The 15884-nt window shown below is 51.1% G+C and overlaps 2 protein-coding genes across 2 annotated transcripts in view; both read right to left on the bottom strand.

Moving 5' to 3' along the window:
* ACADVL (acyl-CoA dehydrogenase very long chain) overlaps window positions 1–4767 on the bottom strand; it is a 32368-nt gene extending 27601 nt beyond the window's left edge. Inside the window, exons 1-6 of the mRNA XM_058828460.1 lie at window positions 4605–4767; window positions 4198–4237; window positions 2670–2738; window positions 1260–1332; window positions 420–484; window positions 174–308 (exon numbers count right to left, since the gene is read on the bottom strand). Coding sequence (XP_058684443.1) covers window positions 174–308; window positions 420–484; window positions 1260–1332; window positions 2670–2738; window positions 4198–4237; window positions 4605–4660 — 438 coding nt within the window. The 5' untranslated portion in view covers window positions 4661–4767. The remainder of the gene's footprint in view (window positions 1–173; window positions 309–419; window positions 485–1259; window positions 1333–2669; window positions 2739–4197; window positions 4238–4604) is intronic.
* A 2121-nt stretch (window positions 4768–6888) lies between these two features.
* PHF23 (PHD finger protein 23) lies at window positions 6889–15670 on the bottom strand. Its single transcript, XM_058828461.1, has 5 exons — window positions 15559–15670; window positions 14602–14633; window positions 14281–14373; window positions 10295–10901; window positions 6889–8725 (listed from the first exon to the last, which is right to left on the bottom strand). The coding sequence occupies exons 1-5, from the start codon at window positions 15572–15574 to the stop codon at window positions 8514–8516; spliced, it is 960 nt and encodes a 319-aa protein (XP_058684444.1). The 5' UTR covers window positions 15575–15670; the 3' UTR covers window positions 6889–8513.
* Window positions 15671–15884: the final 214 nt, after the last annotated feature.

Below are 15884 nucleotides of genomic sequence, written 5' to 3'. Positions count from 1 at the left end.
GTAAATCCTGGGGGGATTTTGGGCGAATTTGAGGGGAATTTTTGGGGGTTTGGGGCAAAATTTTTTGGAACTGGGATTTACTGGGAGTAACTGGGAGTTACTGGGAGTAACTGGGATTTACTGGGAGTAACTGGGATTTACTGGGAGGGGATTTTGGGGTCCCCCAACCTCACCTGGGTGTTGTTGAGACCCAAACCCCCAAATTCAGGGGGCACCTGGAGCCCGAACGCCCCCAACTCCTTTAACCCTTTCATGGTCTCGTCCTCCACCTTCCCCAAGGCGTCGTTTTTGGCGGGGTTGTTCACTTCCTGCCCGGAAATTTGGGAATTTTTTGGGATTTGGGGATGATTCCCAGAATTCCTGAGGTTTTTAGGAGGGTTGGGAAGATGGAAAAAGTGGGAATTTGGGGTTTTTTTTACCTTAAAGAAGCGGCTGAGGGGAGGCACGAGTTCCTGGAGGGTTTGTTCTTCTTCCTCGGTCAAGACTGGGGAGGGAGGGGAAAAAAGAGGGAAAATTATCCCAAAAATATTCCAAAATTATCCTGGAATTATCCTGGAATTGTCCCAAAATTATCCCAGAATTATCCCAAAATTATCCTGGAATTATCCCAAAATTATCCTGGAATTATCCCAAAAAATGTCCAAAAAATATCCCAAAATTAACCCAAAATTATCCTGGAATTATCCAAAAATTATCCTGGAATTATCCCAAAATTATCCTGGAATTATCCCAAAAAATATCCAAAAAATATCCCCAAATTATCCTGGAATTGTCCCTAAATTATCCTGGAATTATCCCCAAATTGTCCTGGAATTGTCCCAAAAATATCCCAAAATTGTCCTGGAATTCTCCAGAAATTATCCTGAATTTATATTGAAATTGTCCTGGAATTATTCCCAAATTATCCTGAAATTATCCCAAAATCATCCCCAAATTCCACCAAAATTATCCACAAAATTCCCCCAAAATTCCTTTAAAATTCTCTCAAAATTCCCCCAAAAATTCCTTTAAAATTCCTTTAAAATCCCCTCAAAATTCCTTAAAAATTCCCTCAAAATTCCCCCAAAAATTCCTTTAAAATTCCTTCAAATTTCCCCAAAAATTCCTTTAAAATTCCCGCAAAATTCCTTTAAAATTCCCCTAAAACTCCCCCAAAATTCCCCAAAAATTCCTTTAAAATTCTCCCAAAATTCCCTCAAAATTCTCCCAAATTTTCCTGGATTGCTCCCGAATTTCCCTGGATTTTGGGGTGTCCTCACCTGAGGGATAAGGGAACACCTGCTCCACGTTCAGGCGCCCCAAAAACATCCCCACGGCGAAAGATTTGGATTCCTGAGGGTGGAAAATGTTTTAGGGGTGCCCCAAAAACCCCCAAATCCTCCCCAAAAATCTTTTTGTGTCCCCAGGAATTCCCAAAATCCCAAAATTCCTCCCTAAATCTTATCCAGGACCCACAAAATCCTCCCCAGGAGCCCCAAAATCCTCAAATTTTCCCCAAAATCTCATCCAGGACCCCCAAAATCCCTGAATTTTCCCCAAAATCTCATCCAGGTCCCCAAAAATCTCATCCAGAACCCCAAAAATCCTCCCCAGGACCCCAAAAATCCCCAACTTCCCCCCAAAATCCCCTCAAGGACCCCCAAAATCCTCCCCAGGACCCCAAAAACCCCCAAATTCCCCCCAAAATCCCATCCAGGACCCCCAAAATCCCCGAATTCCCCCCAAAATCCTCCCCAGGACCCCCAAAATCCCCAAATTTTCCCCAAAATCTCATCCAGGACCCCAAAAATCCCCAAATTCCCCCCAAAATCTCATCCAGGACCCCAAAAAACCCCAAATTCCCCTCAAGGACCCCCAAAATCCTCCCCAGGACCCCCAAAATCCCCAAATTCCCCCCAAAATCCTCCCCAGGACCCCTAAAATCCCCAAATTTTCCCCAAAATCTCATCCAGGACCCCCAAAATCTCATTCAGGACCCCCAAAATCCCCAAATTTCCCCCAAATCCCCCCCAGGACCCCCCAAATCCCCCCAAAATCCACAAATCCCCCCAAAATCCCCCCCAGGACCCCCCAAATCCTCAAATTCCCCCCAAAATCTCATCCAGGACCCCCAAAATCCCCCCCAGGACCCCCCAAATCTCCCCAAAATCCACAAAATTCCCCCAAAATCCCCCCCAGGACCCCCAAAATCCCCCCCAGGACCCCCCAAATCCCCCCAAAATCCACAAAATTCCCCCAAAATCCCCCCCAGGACCCCCCAAATCTCCCCAAAATTCACAAAATTCCCCCAAAATCCCCTCCAGGACCCCCAAAATCCCCCCCAGGACCCCCCAAATCTCCCCAAAATCCACAAAATTCCCCCAAAATCCCCCCCAGGACCCCCCAAATCTCCCCAAAATCCACAAAATTCCCCCAAATTCCCCCCCAGGACCCCCCAAATCTCCCCAAAATCCACAAAATTCCCCCAAAATCCCCCCCAGGACCCCCCAAATCTCCCCAAAATCCACAAAATTCCCCCAAAATCCCCCCCAGGACCCCCCAAATCCCCCCAAAATTCACAAAATCCCCCCAAAATCCCCACCAGGACCCCCCAAATCCCCCCAAAATTCACAAATCCCCCCAAATTCCCTCCAGGACCCCCAAAATCCCCCCCAGGATCCCCCACTCACCTCGAGGCTGCTCCGGGTTTTTGGGGGGGCTGCAGTGGCCGTGGAGGTCCCGGTTTTGGGGAGCACAGCCTGGAAAAAAAATCCCAAAAAATCATCAGAGACCCCCCCCAAAATCATCCCCAAAATCCTCAAAGCCCTCCAGGACCCCCAAATTCCACCCCAGGACCCCCAAAATCCCCTCAGGACCCCCTAAATCTCCCCCAAACTCCCTCAAGACCCCCAAAATCACCTCAGGACCCCCAAAATCCCCTCAGGAGCCCCAAAATCCCCTCAGTACCCCCCAAATCCCCTCAGGACCCCCAAAATTTCCTCAAAACTCCTCAGGAGCCCCAAAATCCCCTCAGGACCCCCAAAAATCCCCTCAAAACTCCTCAGGACCCCCAAAATCCCCTCAGGACCCCCAAAATTTCCTCAAAACCCCAAAAATCTCCCCCAAACCCCCTTAGGAGCCCCCAAAATCTCCTCAAATCCCCAAAAATATCCCTCAAATCCTCTCAGGACCCCCAAAATCCCCTCAGGACCCCCCAAAATCCCCTCAAATCCCCCCAAGCCCCCTCAGGATCCCCCAAACCTCTTCAGGACCCCCCAAAAAATCCCCTCAAAACCCCAAAAATCTTCCCCAAATCCCCTCAGGACCCCCCAAAATCTCCCCCAAACTCTCTCAGGACCCCCAAAATCCCCTCAGGATCCCCCAAAATCCCCTCAGGACCCCCCAAAATCCCCTCAGGACCCCCAAAATTTCCTCAAAACCCCAAAAATCTTCCCCAAATCCCCTCAGGACCCCCCAAAATCTCCCCCAAACTCTCTCAGGACCCCCAAAATCCCCTCAGGACCCCCAAAATTTCCTCAAAACCCCAAAAATCTCCCCCAAACCCCCTTAGGAGCCCCCAAAATCTCCTCAAATCCCCAAAAATATCCCCCAAATCCTCTCAGGACCCCCCAAAATCCCCTCAGGACCCCCCAAAATTCCCTCAGGACCCCCCAAAATTCCCTCAAGATCCCCAAAAATTCCCTCAGGACCCCCCAAAAATTCCCTCAAGATCCCCCAAAATCCCCTCAAATCCCCCCCCAAACCCCCTCAGGACCCCCCAAAATCCCCTCAGGACCCCCAAAATCCCCTCAGGACCCCCCAAAATTCCCTCAAGATCCCCAAAAATTCCCTCAAGACCCCCCAAAATCCCCTCAAATCCCCCCCAGACCCCCTCACGAACCCCAAAAAATCCCCTCAAAACCTCTCAGGACCCCCAAAATCCCCTCAAATCCCCCCCAAACCCCCCCCGGACCCCCCAAAATCCCCCCCAATCCCCCCCCCCTTGACCTTTCCCCCAGTTTCCACTTCCCGCCCTTTGCCCCAGTTCTGACGTCACGCGCCTGAGGGAGGGGCGGGGCTTTCCTTGGGATCCTTTTTGAAGGGGATTTGGGAAGGATTTGGGGCTGGAATTTTGTGGAATTCTATGGAATTTTATGGAATTCTATGGAATTCTGTGGAATTTTATGGAATTCTATGGAATTTTGGAGGTTTTCCTACCTGCGCCTGATGCGTGCTCTGCAGCCGGGACGCCCCAATTCTGTGAATTGAAGGGATTTTAAAAAATGATCTCCCAAAAAAATAAACAACTTTAAGACTCCCCCTCCCCCCCCAAAATTCCCATTCCCCTCATCCTCCTCCTCCTCAGATTCTGGGGGTTCCCCAAAATCCCCACAAGATTTGGGATCACCCCAAAAGCTCCCCTCAAATTCCTCAATCCCAACCCCCAAACTTCCAGAACCTTCAAAACCCCCAATTCCGGGACCCCCCCCCCCAAAAAAAAACCCCAAAAAACCCCAAAAAATCCCAGCACCCCCAAAACCTCAGGACCCCCCAAACTTCCAGAACCTTCCGAGAACCCCCCCAAATCCCAAATTTTGGTGTTTTCCCCCCACTCAAATCCTCACCCGGGCGGGATCCGCCGCAGCAGCCGCAGCCCCGCTCCCATCCCCAGCCCGGCCATGTCGCCGCTGTCGCCGCTGTCGCCGCTGTCGCGATAAATCCGGGGGTGTCCCCGGGGTGTCCCCAAGCCCCCCCCCCTTCCCCTCACACAAGGTCACGGCCGTGGGCGTGGCCTCGGCGCGCGGGGCACGCTGGGAAACGTAGTGAACCCGCCCAATCCCCTACGCTAATTTATGTTAATTTATGCTAATTTATGCTAATGAGGCGTGGTTATATTACGCCCCCGCGTTGTTGCCGTGGTGATGGTTGATGTGGGCGTGGCCTGGCGTGAGGGGTGGTGTTTAAAGGCTCGGAGGAGTTTGAACTGAGGTAAATCCTTGTTTTTCGTTTTGTTGAGGTTTCATTTTAGGGATCGCTTTTTCTAAATTAAAATCTGATTTTTAGGGGTTAAAATTTAAAGAGAATCCCGGCTTTTTTCCCGCTGTTCTTAAAGTTTAGTTTTACGGGAGACATCCCCCCCAGACTATTAGGTGATTTTTAGGTATTAGTCTGGTTTCTACACCCTTTTTAGAGTTTAATTTAACCCAAAATAACGGGTGGCGTTAGAGATTTAAAATTTGAAGAGAAACCTGGTTTTATTCGCTGTTTTCAGGGTTTAGCTTTAGGGGATCCACCCCCCACACCAAAGTAATGGGTGATTTTTTAGCGTCTTCAGTTTAAATAAAATCTCGGGCTTATTAAAATGTCTCCACCCTTTCCCCCTCACCTTTTCCCCCCTTTTTCGCCTCACGTTTCCCACCTTTCCCCCTCACGTTTTCGCCATCTTTCCCCCATCACATTTCCCGCCCTTTTCTCCCCTCACGTTTCCCGCTCTTTTTTCCCCTCACATTTTCCCATTTTCCCCTCGTTTCCCCATTTTCTCCCCTCACATTTCCCCCACCATTTTCTCCCCTCACGTTTCCCGCTCTTTTCTCCCCTCACATTTCCCCCCCATTTTCCCCTCACGTTTCTCCCCCATTTTCCTCTCATTCCCCCATTTTCTCCCCTCACGTTTCCCCCCATTTTCCCCTCACGTTTTCCCTTTTTCTCCCCTCAAGTTTTCCCCCATTGTCCCCTCACGTTTCCCGCTCTTTTCTCCCCTCACATTTTCCCGCCCTTTTACTCCCCTCACAGCTTCCCCCCATTTTCCCCTTGTTTTCCCATTTTCTCCCCTCATGTTTCCCGCTCTTTTCTCCCCTCACATTTTCCCCCATTTTCCCCTCGTTTTCCCATTTTCTCCCCTCATGTTTCCCGCTCTTTTCTCCCCTCACATTTTCTCATTTTCCCCTCGTTTTCCTGCTCTTTTCTCCCCTCACGTTTCTCCCATTTTCCCCTCAGGATTCCCGCCCTTTTTCTCCCCTCACATTTTCCCATTTTACCCTCGTTTTCCTGCTCTTTTCTCCCCTCACATTTTCCCATTTTCCCCTCGTTTCTCCATTTTCTCCCCTCACGTTTCCCGCTCTTTTTTCCCCTCACATTTTCCCATTTTCCCCTCGCTTTCCTGCTCTTTTCTCCCCTCACGTTTCTCCCCCATTTTCCCCTCACGTTTCCCGCTCTTTTCTCCCCTCACATTTCCCCATTTCCCCATTTTCTCCCCTCATGTTTTCCCCCATTTCCCTTCACATTTTCCCATTTTCTCCCCTCACGTTTTCCCCCATTTTCCTCTCATTTCCCCATTTTCTCCCCTCACGTTTCCCGCTCTTTTCTCCCCTCACGTTTCCCGCTCTTTTTTCCCCTCACATTTTCCCATTTTCCCCTCGTTTCTCCATTTTCCCCCCTCACATTTTCCCCCCTCACATTTCCCCCCATTTTCCCCTCATTCCCCCATTTTCCCCCCTCACGTTCCCCCCCATTTTCCCCTCACGTTTTCCCCCATTTTCCTCTTGTTTCCCCATTTTCCCCTCACATTTTCCCCCATTTTCCCCCCTCACATTTTCCCCCATTTTCCCCTCATTTCCCCATTTTCTCCCCTCACATTTTCTCCCATTTTCCCCTCATTTCCCCCATTTTCCCATCACATTTTCCCCTCATTTCCCCCATTTTCCCCTCATTTCCCCCATTTTCCCCTCACATTTTCCCCCATTTTCCTCTCATTTCCCCCATTTTCCCCTCACCTTTTCCCCCATTTTCCTCTCATTTCCCCATTTTCCCCCCTCACATTTCCCCCCATTTCCCCCCTCACATTTTTGGGGTTCCTTTCTGGCTTTTGGGGTGCAGCAGACGGACAGACAGACGCCGACCCCAGGCAGGTACGAAGCAACGGCGCCATTTATTTACAACAGGGGGGTGGGGGTGAGGGGGCTGCAGCCCCCCCCAAAAAATCCAAAATATTATCCTTCAAACAAAGAGGAAAAAGGGAATAAAAGGTGGAGGGGAGGGGAGGACCCTCAAAATTCCAACTGGGGGAGGTTGAAGGGGAGAAAAATCCTTAAACTCCTCCCAAAACTGGGAATTTTTTGGGGTGCCCCCCTCCCCATTTTGATGCTCTAAACACCCCCCAAAAAACCTGGGAGAGGCCCCCCCCCAAAAAAAGTGGGGGTGCAGGGGAAAACACGTTTAGAAAAATAACACACGTGTGAAAAAACTCGGTTTCCAAAACCTCGGAGTTTGGGGGGTGAGGGAAAAACCCCCCAAATCTTCCTCTTCCTCCCCCCCCCAAAAAAAAAATCTACAGGAGACACCCCCAAAAATTCAGGAATTGGGGTAACAGGACCCCCCCTCCCCAAATTTCGTGCCCTGGGAGAGGGAAGGGGTTAAAAAAAACCCCCAAAACTCCTTGAACTTTGTGGGGTCCCCCCCCCCTTAAAATTTTAACTGGGACCCCCAAAACCTCCTAACACGGGGCAGGGAACCCCAAAATTCTCTTTTTTTTGGGGTAGGGGACCCCAAAATCTCCTCTTTTAGGGGAGTTTTCCCCCAAAAAATCTTAGTTTTGGGTGGGGGTCTCCCGAATTTTTCCTTTTCCGGGGGGTGGGACACCCCAAAATCTCATGATTTGGGGCAAAGAACACCCCAAAAATCTCCCTATTTTAGGGAGATTCCCCAAAATCTTTTTGTCTGGGGTGAAGGACCCCCCAAAATCTCATTATTCGGGGTAGGATCCCCCCAAAAACCTCCCCTATTAAAAGGGGGTTCCCCAAATCTTCATTTGGGGTAAGGGAAACCCCCCAAATCTTCCCATTTTAAGGGTGGAGAACCCCAAAAAATTCAAGATTTGGGGTGAGAAAAAACCCAAATCTTCTACCCCAAAACCCTCCTGTCCTGCAGATGAGGGACCCCAAAAAAACCTCCCCCAAAATTTAACCCCAAAACCTCGCAATTGATGGGTAAAACACCCCCAAAACTCCCCATTTTTCAGGGGAGAAAACCCCAAAAATCTCAATTTTCAGGGTTTTAAAAACCCCAAACCCTCCTCATTTATGTGAAGGGGATCCAAACCTCAAAATCTCTCAATTTGAGGTGAAAATCCCCAAAAAAATCCTCATTTTTGGGTGCTCTAAAATATCCCAATTTCCAGGGGAGGCTCCAAAACCCCAAAATCATTTTCATTTTGGGTTCACCTCCAAACCCCACAATTCCAAAAATAAAAAAAAAAAAAAAATCTTCTAAACCCTTAAAATAAAATTTAAAACCTCAAATTTCTGGGTGTTTCCCAATTTTTTAAAAAAACCTCCCAATTTCACCCCAAAACCTCCAAACCTCATGCCAGGATTGTTCCAACCCTAAAAATTCAATTTTTAACACCCACCCCTTAAAATATTTTTGTTTTTTAGGGGAAGAAAAACGTCCAAACCTTAAGGAAAAAAACCTCAAAAGTTAAAAAAAATGAAATTTCAAGTTTTTAACCCCCCAAAAACGAGGTTGGGGAGGGGTTTTTAGGGGTCCCCCGTGGTTCTGGGGGTGGCAGGGGTGGCCCTGCGGGGTCCCTCGCGGCATTTTTGGCAATAAAAGACGTCGGGGACGTTGTTTTTCTTCACCTTGGCACAGGAAAGGTGAATCCAGGTTCCACATTGGCTGCACTCGATCATGGGCCGGCCAGCAAAAGGTTTTTGGCAGTAGCAGGTGATTAAATCCCAAGAATCGTCGCCTGGAATAATGAAAATAAAATTAAAGTGGTAGGAAAATGATTTGGGGTGAGGAAAAATGGTGAAAAAGGGAAAATAAAGAGGTGAAATTCAAGGTTTTGGGGGTTTAAAGGGGATTAAAGTGTGTTGGGGATGGGGTGTTGGGAGTGGGAACGCATTAAAATTTTGGGATTTGTTCCTGAAATTAAATCAAAAGTTTTGTAGGATCCTCATAATCCTGGGATTTCCCCCCAAAATCCTGGGATTTCCCCCCAAAATCCTGGGATTTTCCCCCAAAATCCTGGGATTTCCCCCCAAAATCCCAGGAATTTCCCCCCAAAATCCTGGGATTTTCCCCCAAAATCCTGGGATTTTCCCCCAAAATCCTGGGATTTCCCCCCAAAATCCTGGGATTTCCTCCCAAATCCCCCAAAATCCCATGATTTTTCCCCAAACCCCCCTAAAAATTTTTCCAGGAGCCCCAAAATCCCTGAATTTCCCCCCAAACCCCCCAAATTTCCCCAAAATCCCCAAATTTCTCCCCAAATCCCCAATTACCCCCCCAAACCCCCAATTTTCCCCCCCAAAATCCCCAAATTTCCCCCCAAAATCCCCAAAATTCCCCCCAAAATCCCCGAATTTCCCCCCAAACTCCCTGAAAATTATCCCAGGACCCCCCAAACCCCCAAATTTCCCCCCAAACCCCCCCAAATTTCCCATGAAAATCCCCAAAATTCCCCCCAAAATCCCCAAATTTCCCCCCAAACCCCCTCCAGGACCCCCAAAATCCCCGAATTTCCCCCCAAACCCCCCAAATTTCCCCCCCAAATCCCCAAAATTCCCCCGAAAATCCCCAAAATTCCCCCCAAAATCCCGAATTCCCCCCAAATTTCCCCCCAAAATCCCCAAATTTCCCCCCAAATCCCCTCAAACCCCCCCAAAATTCCCCCCAAAATCCCGAATTTCCCCCGAATTTCCCCCCAAAATCCCCGAATTTCCCCCCAAAGCCCCCTAAAACACCCTCAAAATTATCCCAGGACCCCCCAAACCCCCAAATTCCCCCAAAATTTCCCAAAAATCCCTGAATTTCACCCCAAATCCCCTCAAACCCCCCCAAAATTCCCCCCAAAATCCCGAATTTCCCCCGAATTTCCCCCCAAAATCCCCGAATTTCCCCCCAAAATTCCCGAATTTCCCCCCAAACCCCCTCCAAATTTTCCCAGGACCCCCCAAACCCCCCAAATTTCCCCCCTAAATCCCCAAATTTCCCCCCAAAATCCCCAAATTTCCCCCCAAACCCCCTCCAGGACCCCCAAAATCCCTGAATTTCCCCCCAAACCCCCCCAAAATTCCTGAATTTTCCCCCAAAATGCCCCCAATTTCCCCCAAAAATCCTCAAAATTCTCCCCAAAATCCCGAATTTCCCCCCAAATCCCCCCAAAATTCCTGAATTTCCCCCCAAAATACCCCCAAAATCCCGAATTTCCCCCCAAAATCCCTGAATTTCCCCCCAAACCCCCTCCAAATTTCCCCAAATTCCCCCAAATTCCCCCAAATTTCCCAAAATCCCCATTTTTCACCCCAAAACTCACCCGACTCCACCATGATATCCTCATCCATCACCCTCCCGTCGCTGTCGCTGCCGTCTCCGTCCCTGCTCGTCTCCGTGCTCCCCCCTTCCTTCCCCCCCATCCCCCCCAAAACCCCCCCGGGACCCCCCAAAATCCCCCCTTGTTGGGGGAGGGGAGGGGGAGGCGGCGCCGGTGGGGGAGGGGAGGGCGGCTCCTCCTCTGAATCCGTCTCCTCCCCACTCGGGGACCCCCCCCTGCCCCCCAAAATCCCCCTCTCCCCTTTTTTCCAGCGCCTTTTTTTGCTCTTTTTCACCCCAATCCTGGAGTTTTCCCGGCTCCCTCTGGAGCCTCCGCCCATCCCGGGGTCCCCCCGGCGGCTGCGGCGCTCCCGGCGTTTTTGGGGGGGTGGTCCCGGGGGGTTTTGGGGGGAGGGGAGGTCGAAGAGGGAATCTTTGAGGCGCATTTTGTCCAAAATTGTGGATTCTGAGGGTGCCAGGGATCTTTTTTTGGAGGATTTGGCTTTCCGGACGAAGGTTTCGATGGTGCGGAGAGCGGCCGGAGCCGAGCCCCAGGCGTCGCCCGAGGGGGCACGGGGAGAGCTGGGACCGCTGGAGGCCCAGGGAGGGTCCTGGAAAGGTAAAAAAGGGTTAAAAACCAGGCAATTTCCAGAAAATTCCCAGAAAATTTGGGTTAAAACGCTGGAATTCCCAGAAAATTTGGGTTAAAATGGTGAAATTCTCCTAAAATTCAAGTTGGAATGATAGAATTCCCAGGAAATTCCCATAAAATTCGGGTTAGAATGGTGGAATTCTCATTAAATTTGGGTTAAAATGGTGGAATTCTCATTAAATTTGGGTTAAAATGGTGGAATTCCCAGAAAATTCGAGTTGGAATGGTAGAATTCCCAGGAAATTCCCATAAAATTTGGGTTGGAATGGTGGAATTCTCATTAAATTTGGGTTAAAATGGTGGAATTCCCAGAAAATTCGAGTTGGAATGGTAGAATTCCCAGGAAATTCCCATAAAATTTGGGTTGGAATGGTGGAATTCTCATTAAATTTGAATTAAAATGGTGGAATTCCCATAAAATTCCCATAAAATTTGGGTTAGAACAGTGGAATTCCCATAAAATTCCCATAAAATTCAGGTTGAAATGGTGGAATTCCCAGAAAATTCCCAGAAAATTCCCATAAAATTCCCATAAAATTTGGGTTAAAATGGTGGAATTCCAATAAAATTCAGGTTAAAATGCTGGAATTCCCATAAAATTCCAATAAAAATCGGGTTAAAATGGTGGAATTCCCAGAAAATTCCCATAAAATTCCCATAAAATTCGGGTTAGAATGGTGGAATTCCCATAAAATTTCCACAAAATTTGGGTTAAAATGGTGGAATTTCCATAAAATTCCCCCGAAATTCAGGTTAAAATGAGGGAATTCCAATAAAATTTGGGTTAGAATGGTGAAATTCCCATAAAATTCCCATAAAATTCGGGTTAGAATGGTGGAATTTCCATAAAATTCCCAGAAAATTTGGGTTAAAATGGTGGAATTCCCACAAAATTCCCAGAAAATTTGGGTCAAAATGGCAGAATTCCAATAAAATTTGGGTTAATTTTAAAATTAAATTCCACATTTTAAAATGGTGGAATTCCAATAAAATTCGGGTTAAAGTGGTGGAATTCCCATAAAATTCCCCTAAAATTTGGGTTAAAATGGTGGAATTCTCATTAAATTTGGGTTAAAATTTTAAATAAAATATAATAAATTAAATATTAAGATGAAATAATTAATAAAATAACCAATAAAATAATTAACAAAATTAAATTAAATAATAAAATAAAATAAAATAAAATTCCACCATTTTAAAATGGTGGAATTCCCATCAAATTTGGGTTAAAACGAGGGAATTCCAATAAAATTCGGGTTAGAATGGTGGAATTCCCAGAAAATTCGGGTTAAAATGGTGGAATTCCCAGAAAATTCCCAGAAAATTTGGGATGTGGGGTGTGGGTGGGTGAGGGGAGGGGGGGAGTTTAAATAAAAATTCATCTCAGGACCCCAAAATTCAACTCAAGAACCTCAAATTTAACCCAAAATTCATCTCAGGACCCCAAATTCCACCTCAGGACCCCCCAAAATTCAACTCAAGAATCTCAAATTTACCTCAGGATCCTCAAATTCACCCCAAAATTCACCTCAAGACCCCCCAAATTTAACCCAGGACCCCCAAAATTTACCCCAAAATTCACCTCAGGACCCCCAAATTTAACCCAGGACCCCAAAATTCAACCCAGGACCCCCAAATTTAACCCAGGACCCCCAAATTCACCCCAAAATCCACCTTAAGGACCCCAAAATCCACCTGAGGACCCCCAAATTCAACCCAGGACCCCAAAATTCAACTCAAGAACCTCAAATTTAACTCAGGACCCTCAAATTCACCCCAAAATCCACCTCAGGACCCCCAAATTGAACCCAGAACCCCAAAATTTACCTCAAAATTCAACCCAGGACCCCAAAATTCAACCCAGGACCCTCGAATTTACCCCAAAATCCACCTCAGGACCCCCAAATTTAACCCAGGACCCCAAATTCCACCTCAGGACCCCAAAATTCAACTCAAGAACCTCAAATTTAACCCAGGAACCTCAAATTCACCCCAAAATTCACCTCAGGAACCCCCAAATTTAACCCAGGACCCCAAATTTACCTCAAAATTCACCTCAGGACCCCCAAAATTCAACTCAAGAACCTCAAATCCACCTCAGGAACCTCAAATTCACCCCAAAATCCACCTCAGGACCCCCAAAATCCACCTCAGGACCCCCAAATTTAACCCAGGACCCCCAAAATCCACCTCAGGACCCCCAAATTTAACCCAGGACCCCCAAAATCCACCTCAGGACCCCCAAATTCACCCCAAAATCCACCTCAGGACCCCCAAATTTAACCCAGGACCCCAAAATTCAACCCAAAATTCAACCCAGGACCCCCAAATTTAACCCAGGACCCCCCAAATTGAACCCAGGGCCCCCAAATTGAATCCAGGACCCCCAAATGTAACCCAGGACCCCAAAATTCACCCCAAAATCCACCTCAGGACCCCCAAATTTAACCCAGAACCCCAAAATTTACCTCAAAATTCACCTGAGGACCCCCAAATTGAACCCAGAACCCCAAAATTCACCCCAAAATCCACCTTAAGGACCCCCAAATTCAACCCAGGACCCCCAAATTTAACCCAGGAACCTCAAATTTAACCCAAAATCCACCTGAGGACCCCAAAATTCAACCCAGGACCCCCAAATTCCACCTCAGGACCCCCCAAAATTCAACTCAAGAACCTCAAATTTAACCCAGGACCCCCAAAATCCACCTCAGGACCCCCAAATTGAACCCAGGACCCCCAAATTGAACCCAGGACCCCCCAAATTCCCCCCAAATCCCCCCCAAAATCCCCCCCAAACCAACCCCGCTTCCAACATGGCGCCTCCCCCAAGGCACGCCGGGAATTGTAGTCCCCACCCCCAGCACCGCCTACAGCTCCCAGCATCCCACGCGGCGCACGGGGGGCGTGGCCAGGCGAAACGCGCCGCTATTGGTCGCCGTTGTGGGCGGGGCTTATCCCCTCAAGGACCCACCTATGGTGGGCGTGGTTTAGGGCGGGACGCAACGTGATTGGCTGAGCGCGGGGGAGGGGCGGGGTTTAGCGCGCTGTCAATCACGCGGGGGCCGCGCGGGGCACGCCGGGAGCTGCCGGGGCGGCGGCGGGGCCGGGGGGAACGGGGGGGGGGGGGGGGAGGGGGTTAAAAACCGGGGATCCCCCAAAACCGGGGATCCCCCCCCCCGTTAAAAACCTCCCGTTCCTCTCAAACCTCGTCCGGTGCCTCCCCGCCAGCTCCCGGTGCCCGTCCGGTACCTCCCGGTAACTCCCGGTGGCCCCTCCGCTAGGCCTTAAGCGCCCTCCCGTTCTCCCCGGTGCCCTCCCGGTTCCTCCCCGGTTACCTCGGCGGCCGCCGGGATGTAGCCGGCGTAGGCCAGCACGAAGCTGCAGAACTTATTGAAGTCCTCGATCGTTCTCCGCCGCTTTTCCGGGGGCTGCCGGTACCGGGAACCGAGCGGGGGGGGGGGGGGGGAAACACCGTGAACAGCGGGACCTCCCCCAAAACTCCCGGGATCCCTCTCGGTAACACCGGGAAGGGTCAAAGGATTGAGCGGAGGGGGAATCCCCGTTCCCCGCACCCCTCCCGGTGCCTCCCGGTGCCTCCCGGTTCCTCCCGGTGCCTCCCGGTTCCTCCCGGTGCCTCCCCGGTGCCCCCCCCTCACCTGCGGTTCGGTTTTCAGCGGCCCCAGCGTTTCTGTGGAACGGGAAGAGACGGGGGGGTCACACCGGTACCGGGAGGCACCGGAGCCGCAGCGGTACCGGAGGCTCCAAAACCTCTCCGGTACCGGCTCCAGCTCGCCCCGGTACCGGCTCCGAAACCTCTCCGGTACCGGGTCCCAAACCCCGCCGGTAGCGGCTCCAAAACCTCTCCGGTACCGGCTCCAAAACCCCTCCGGTAGCGGCTCCAGCTCGCCCCGGTACTGGCTCCAAAACCTCTCCGGTAGCGGCCGCAAAAGCCCCCGGTACCGGCTCCAAAACCCCGCCGGTACCGGCTCCAGCTCGCCCCGGTACCGGGTCCCAAACGCCGCCGGTAGCGGCTCCCAAACCCCGCCGGTACCGGCTCCAGCTCGCCCCGGTAGCGGCTCCAAAACCTCTCCGGTAGCGGCTCCAAAACCCCCCCGGTACCGGGTCCCAAACGCCGCCGGTAGCGGCTCCAAAACCCCCCCGGTAGCGGCTCCAAAACCCCCCCGGTAGCGGCTCCAGCTCGCCCCGGTACCGGCTCCGAAACCTCTCCGGTACCGGGTCCCAAACCCCGCCGGTAGCGGCCCCAAAAGCCCCCCGGTAGCGGCTCCAAAACCTCTCCGGTACCGGCTCCAAAACCCCGCCGGTACCGGCTCCAGCTCGCCCCGGTAGCGGCTCCAAGGCCGCCTCGGTCCCGCCGCTCTGAGCGCCCCGAACCCCCCCGGTCTCCCCCGGTTCCGCCGCTCTGAGCGCTCCGAACCCCCCCGGTTCCGCCGCTCTCCGCTCCCGCCACTCCCCGGTATCCCCCCCCCCCCCCCTCCATTACCGGGACCCCCAACCCCGCCTCTCCCTCGACTTTGGCGGCTCCGACCCCGCCGCTCCCGGGACTCTCCCGCTCCTGCAGCTCCCCCCGTTCCCGTTCCCCGCTGTCCCGGTACCTCCGGGCTCGGCCATGGCCGCGGCCCCGCCGGGCCCCCCCCGGTTCCGCGCCCGCTCCGTCCGGTGCCGCCTCGTTCCGCGCCGCCCCCGCCAGGCCCCGCCCCCGCCGAGCTGGCCCCGCCCCTTCCCCTCATTGCGCATGCGCAAACCCCGCCCACTCCGCAAACCACGCCCATTTTCCCGCGCTAAGCGCTCCTCCCACACCCAATTTGCGTTGCGCGCATGCGCACAACCCTAATTATGCAAACCACGCCCCTTATTCCACACCCCACATCTTATTATGCAAACCACGCCCACTCCCCGTCCTAATTGCCCGCGCGCATGC

Source organism: Poecile atricapillus (genome assembly GCF_030490865.1).
Source record: "Poecile atricapillus isolate bPoeAtr1 chromosome 36 unlocalized genomic scaffold, bPoeAtr1.hap1 SUPER_36_unloc_2, whole genome shotgun sequence".
NCBI lineage: Eukaryota > Metazoa > Chordata > Aves > Passeriformes > Paridae > Poecile > Poecile atricapillus.
The sequence above is the reverse complement of the archived record's forward strand: the minus strand, read 5'-3'. Positions and strand labels throughout refer to the sequence as shown.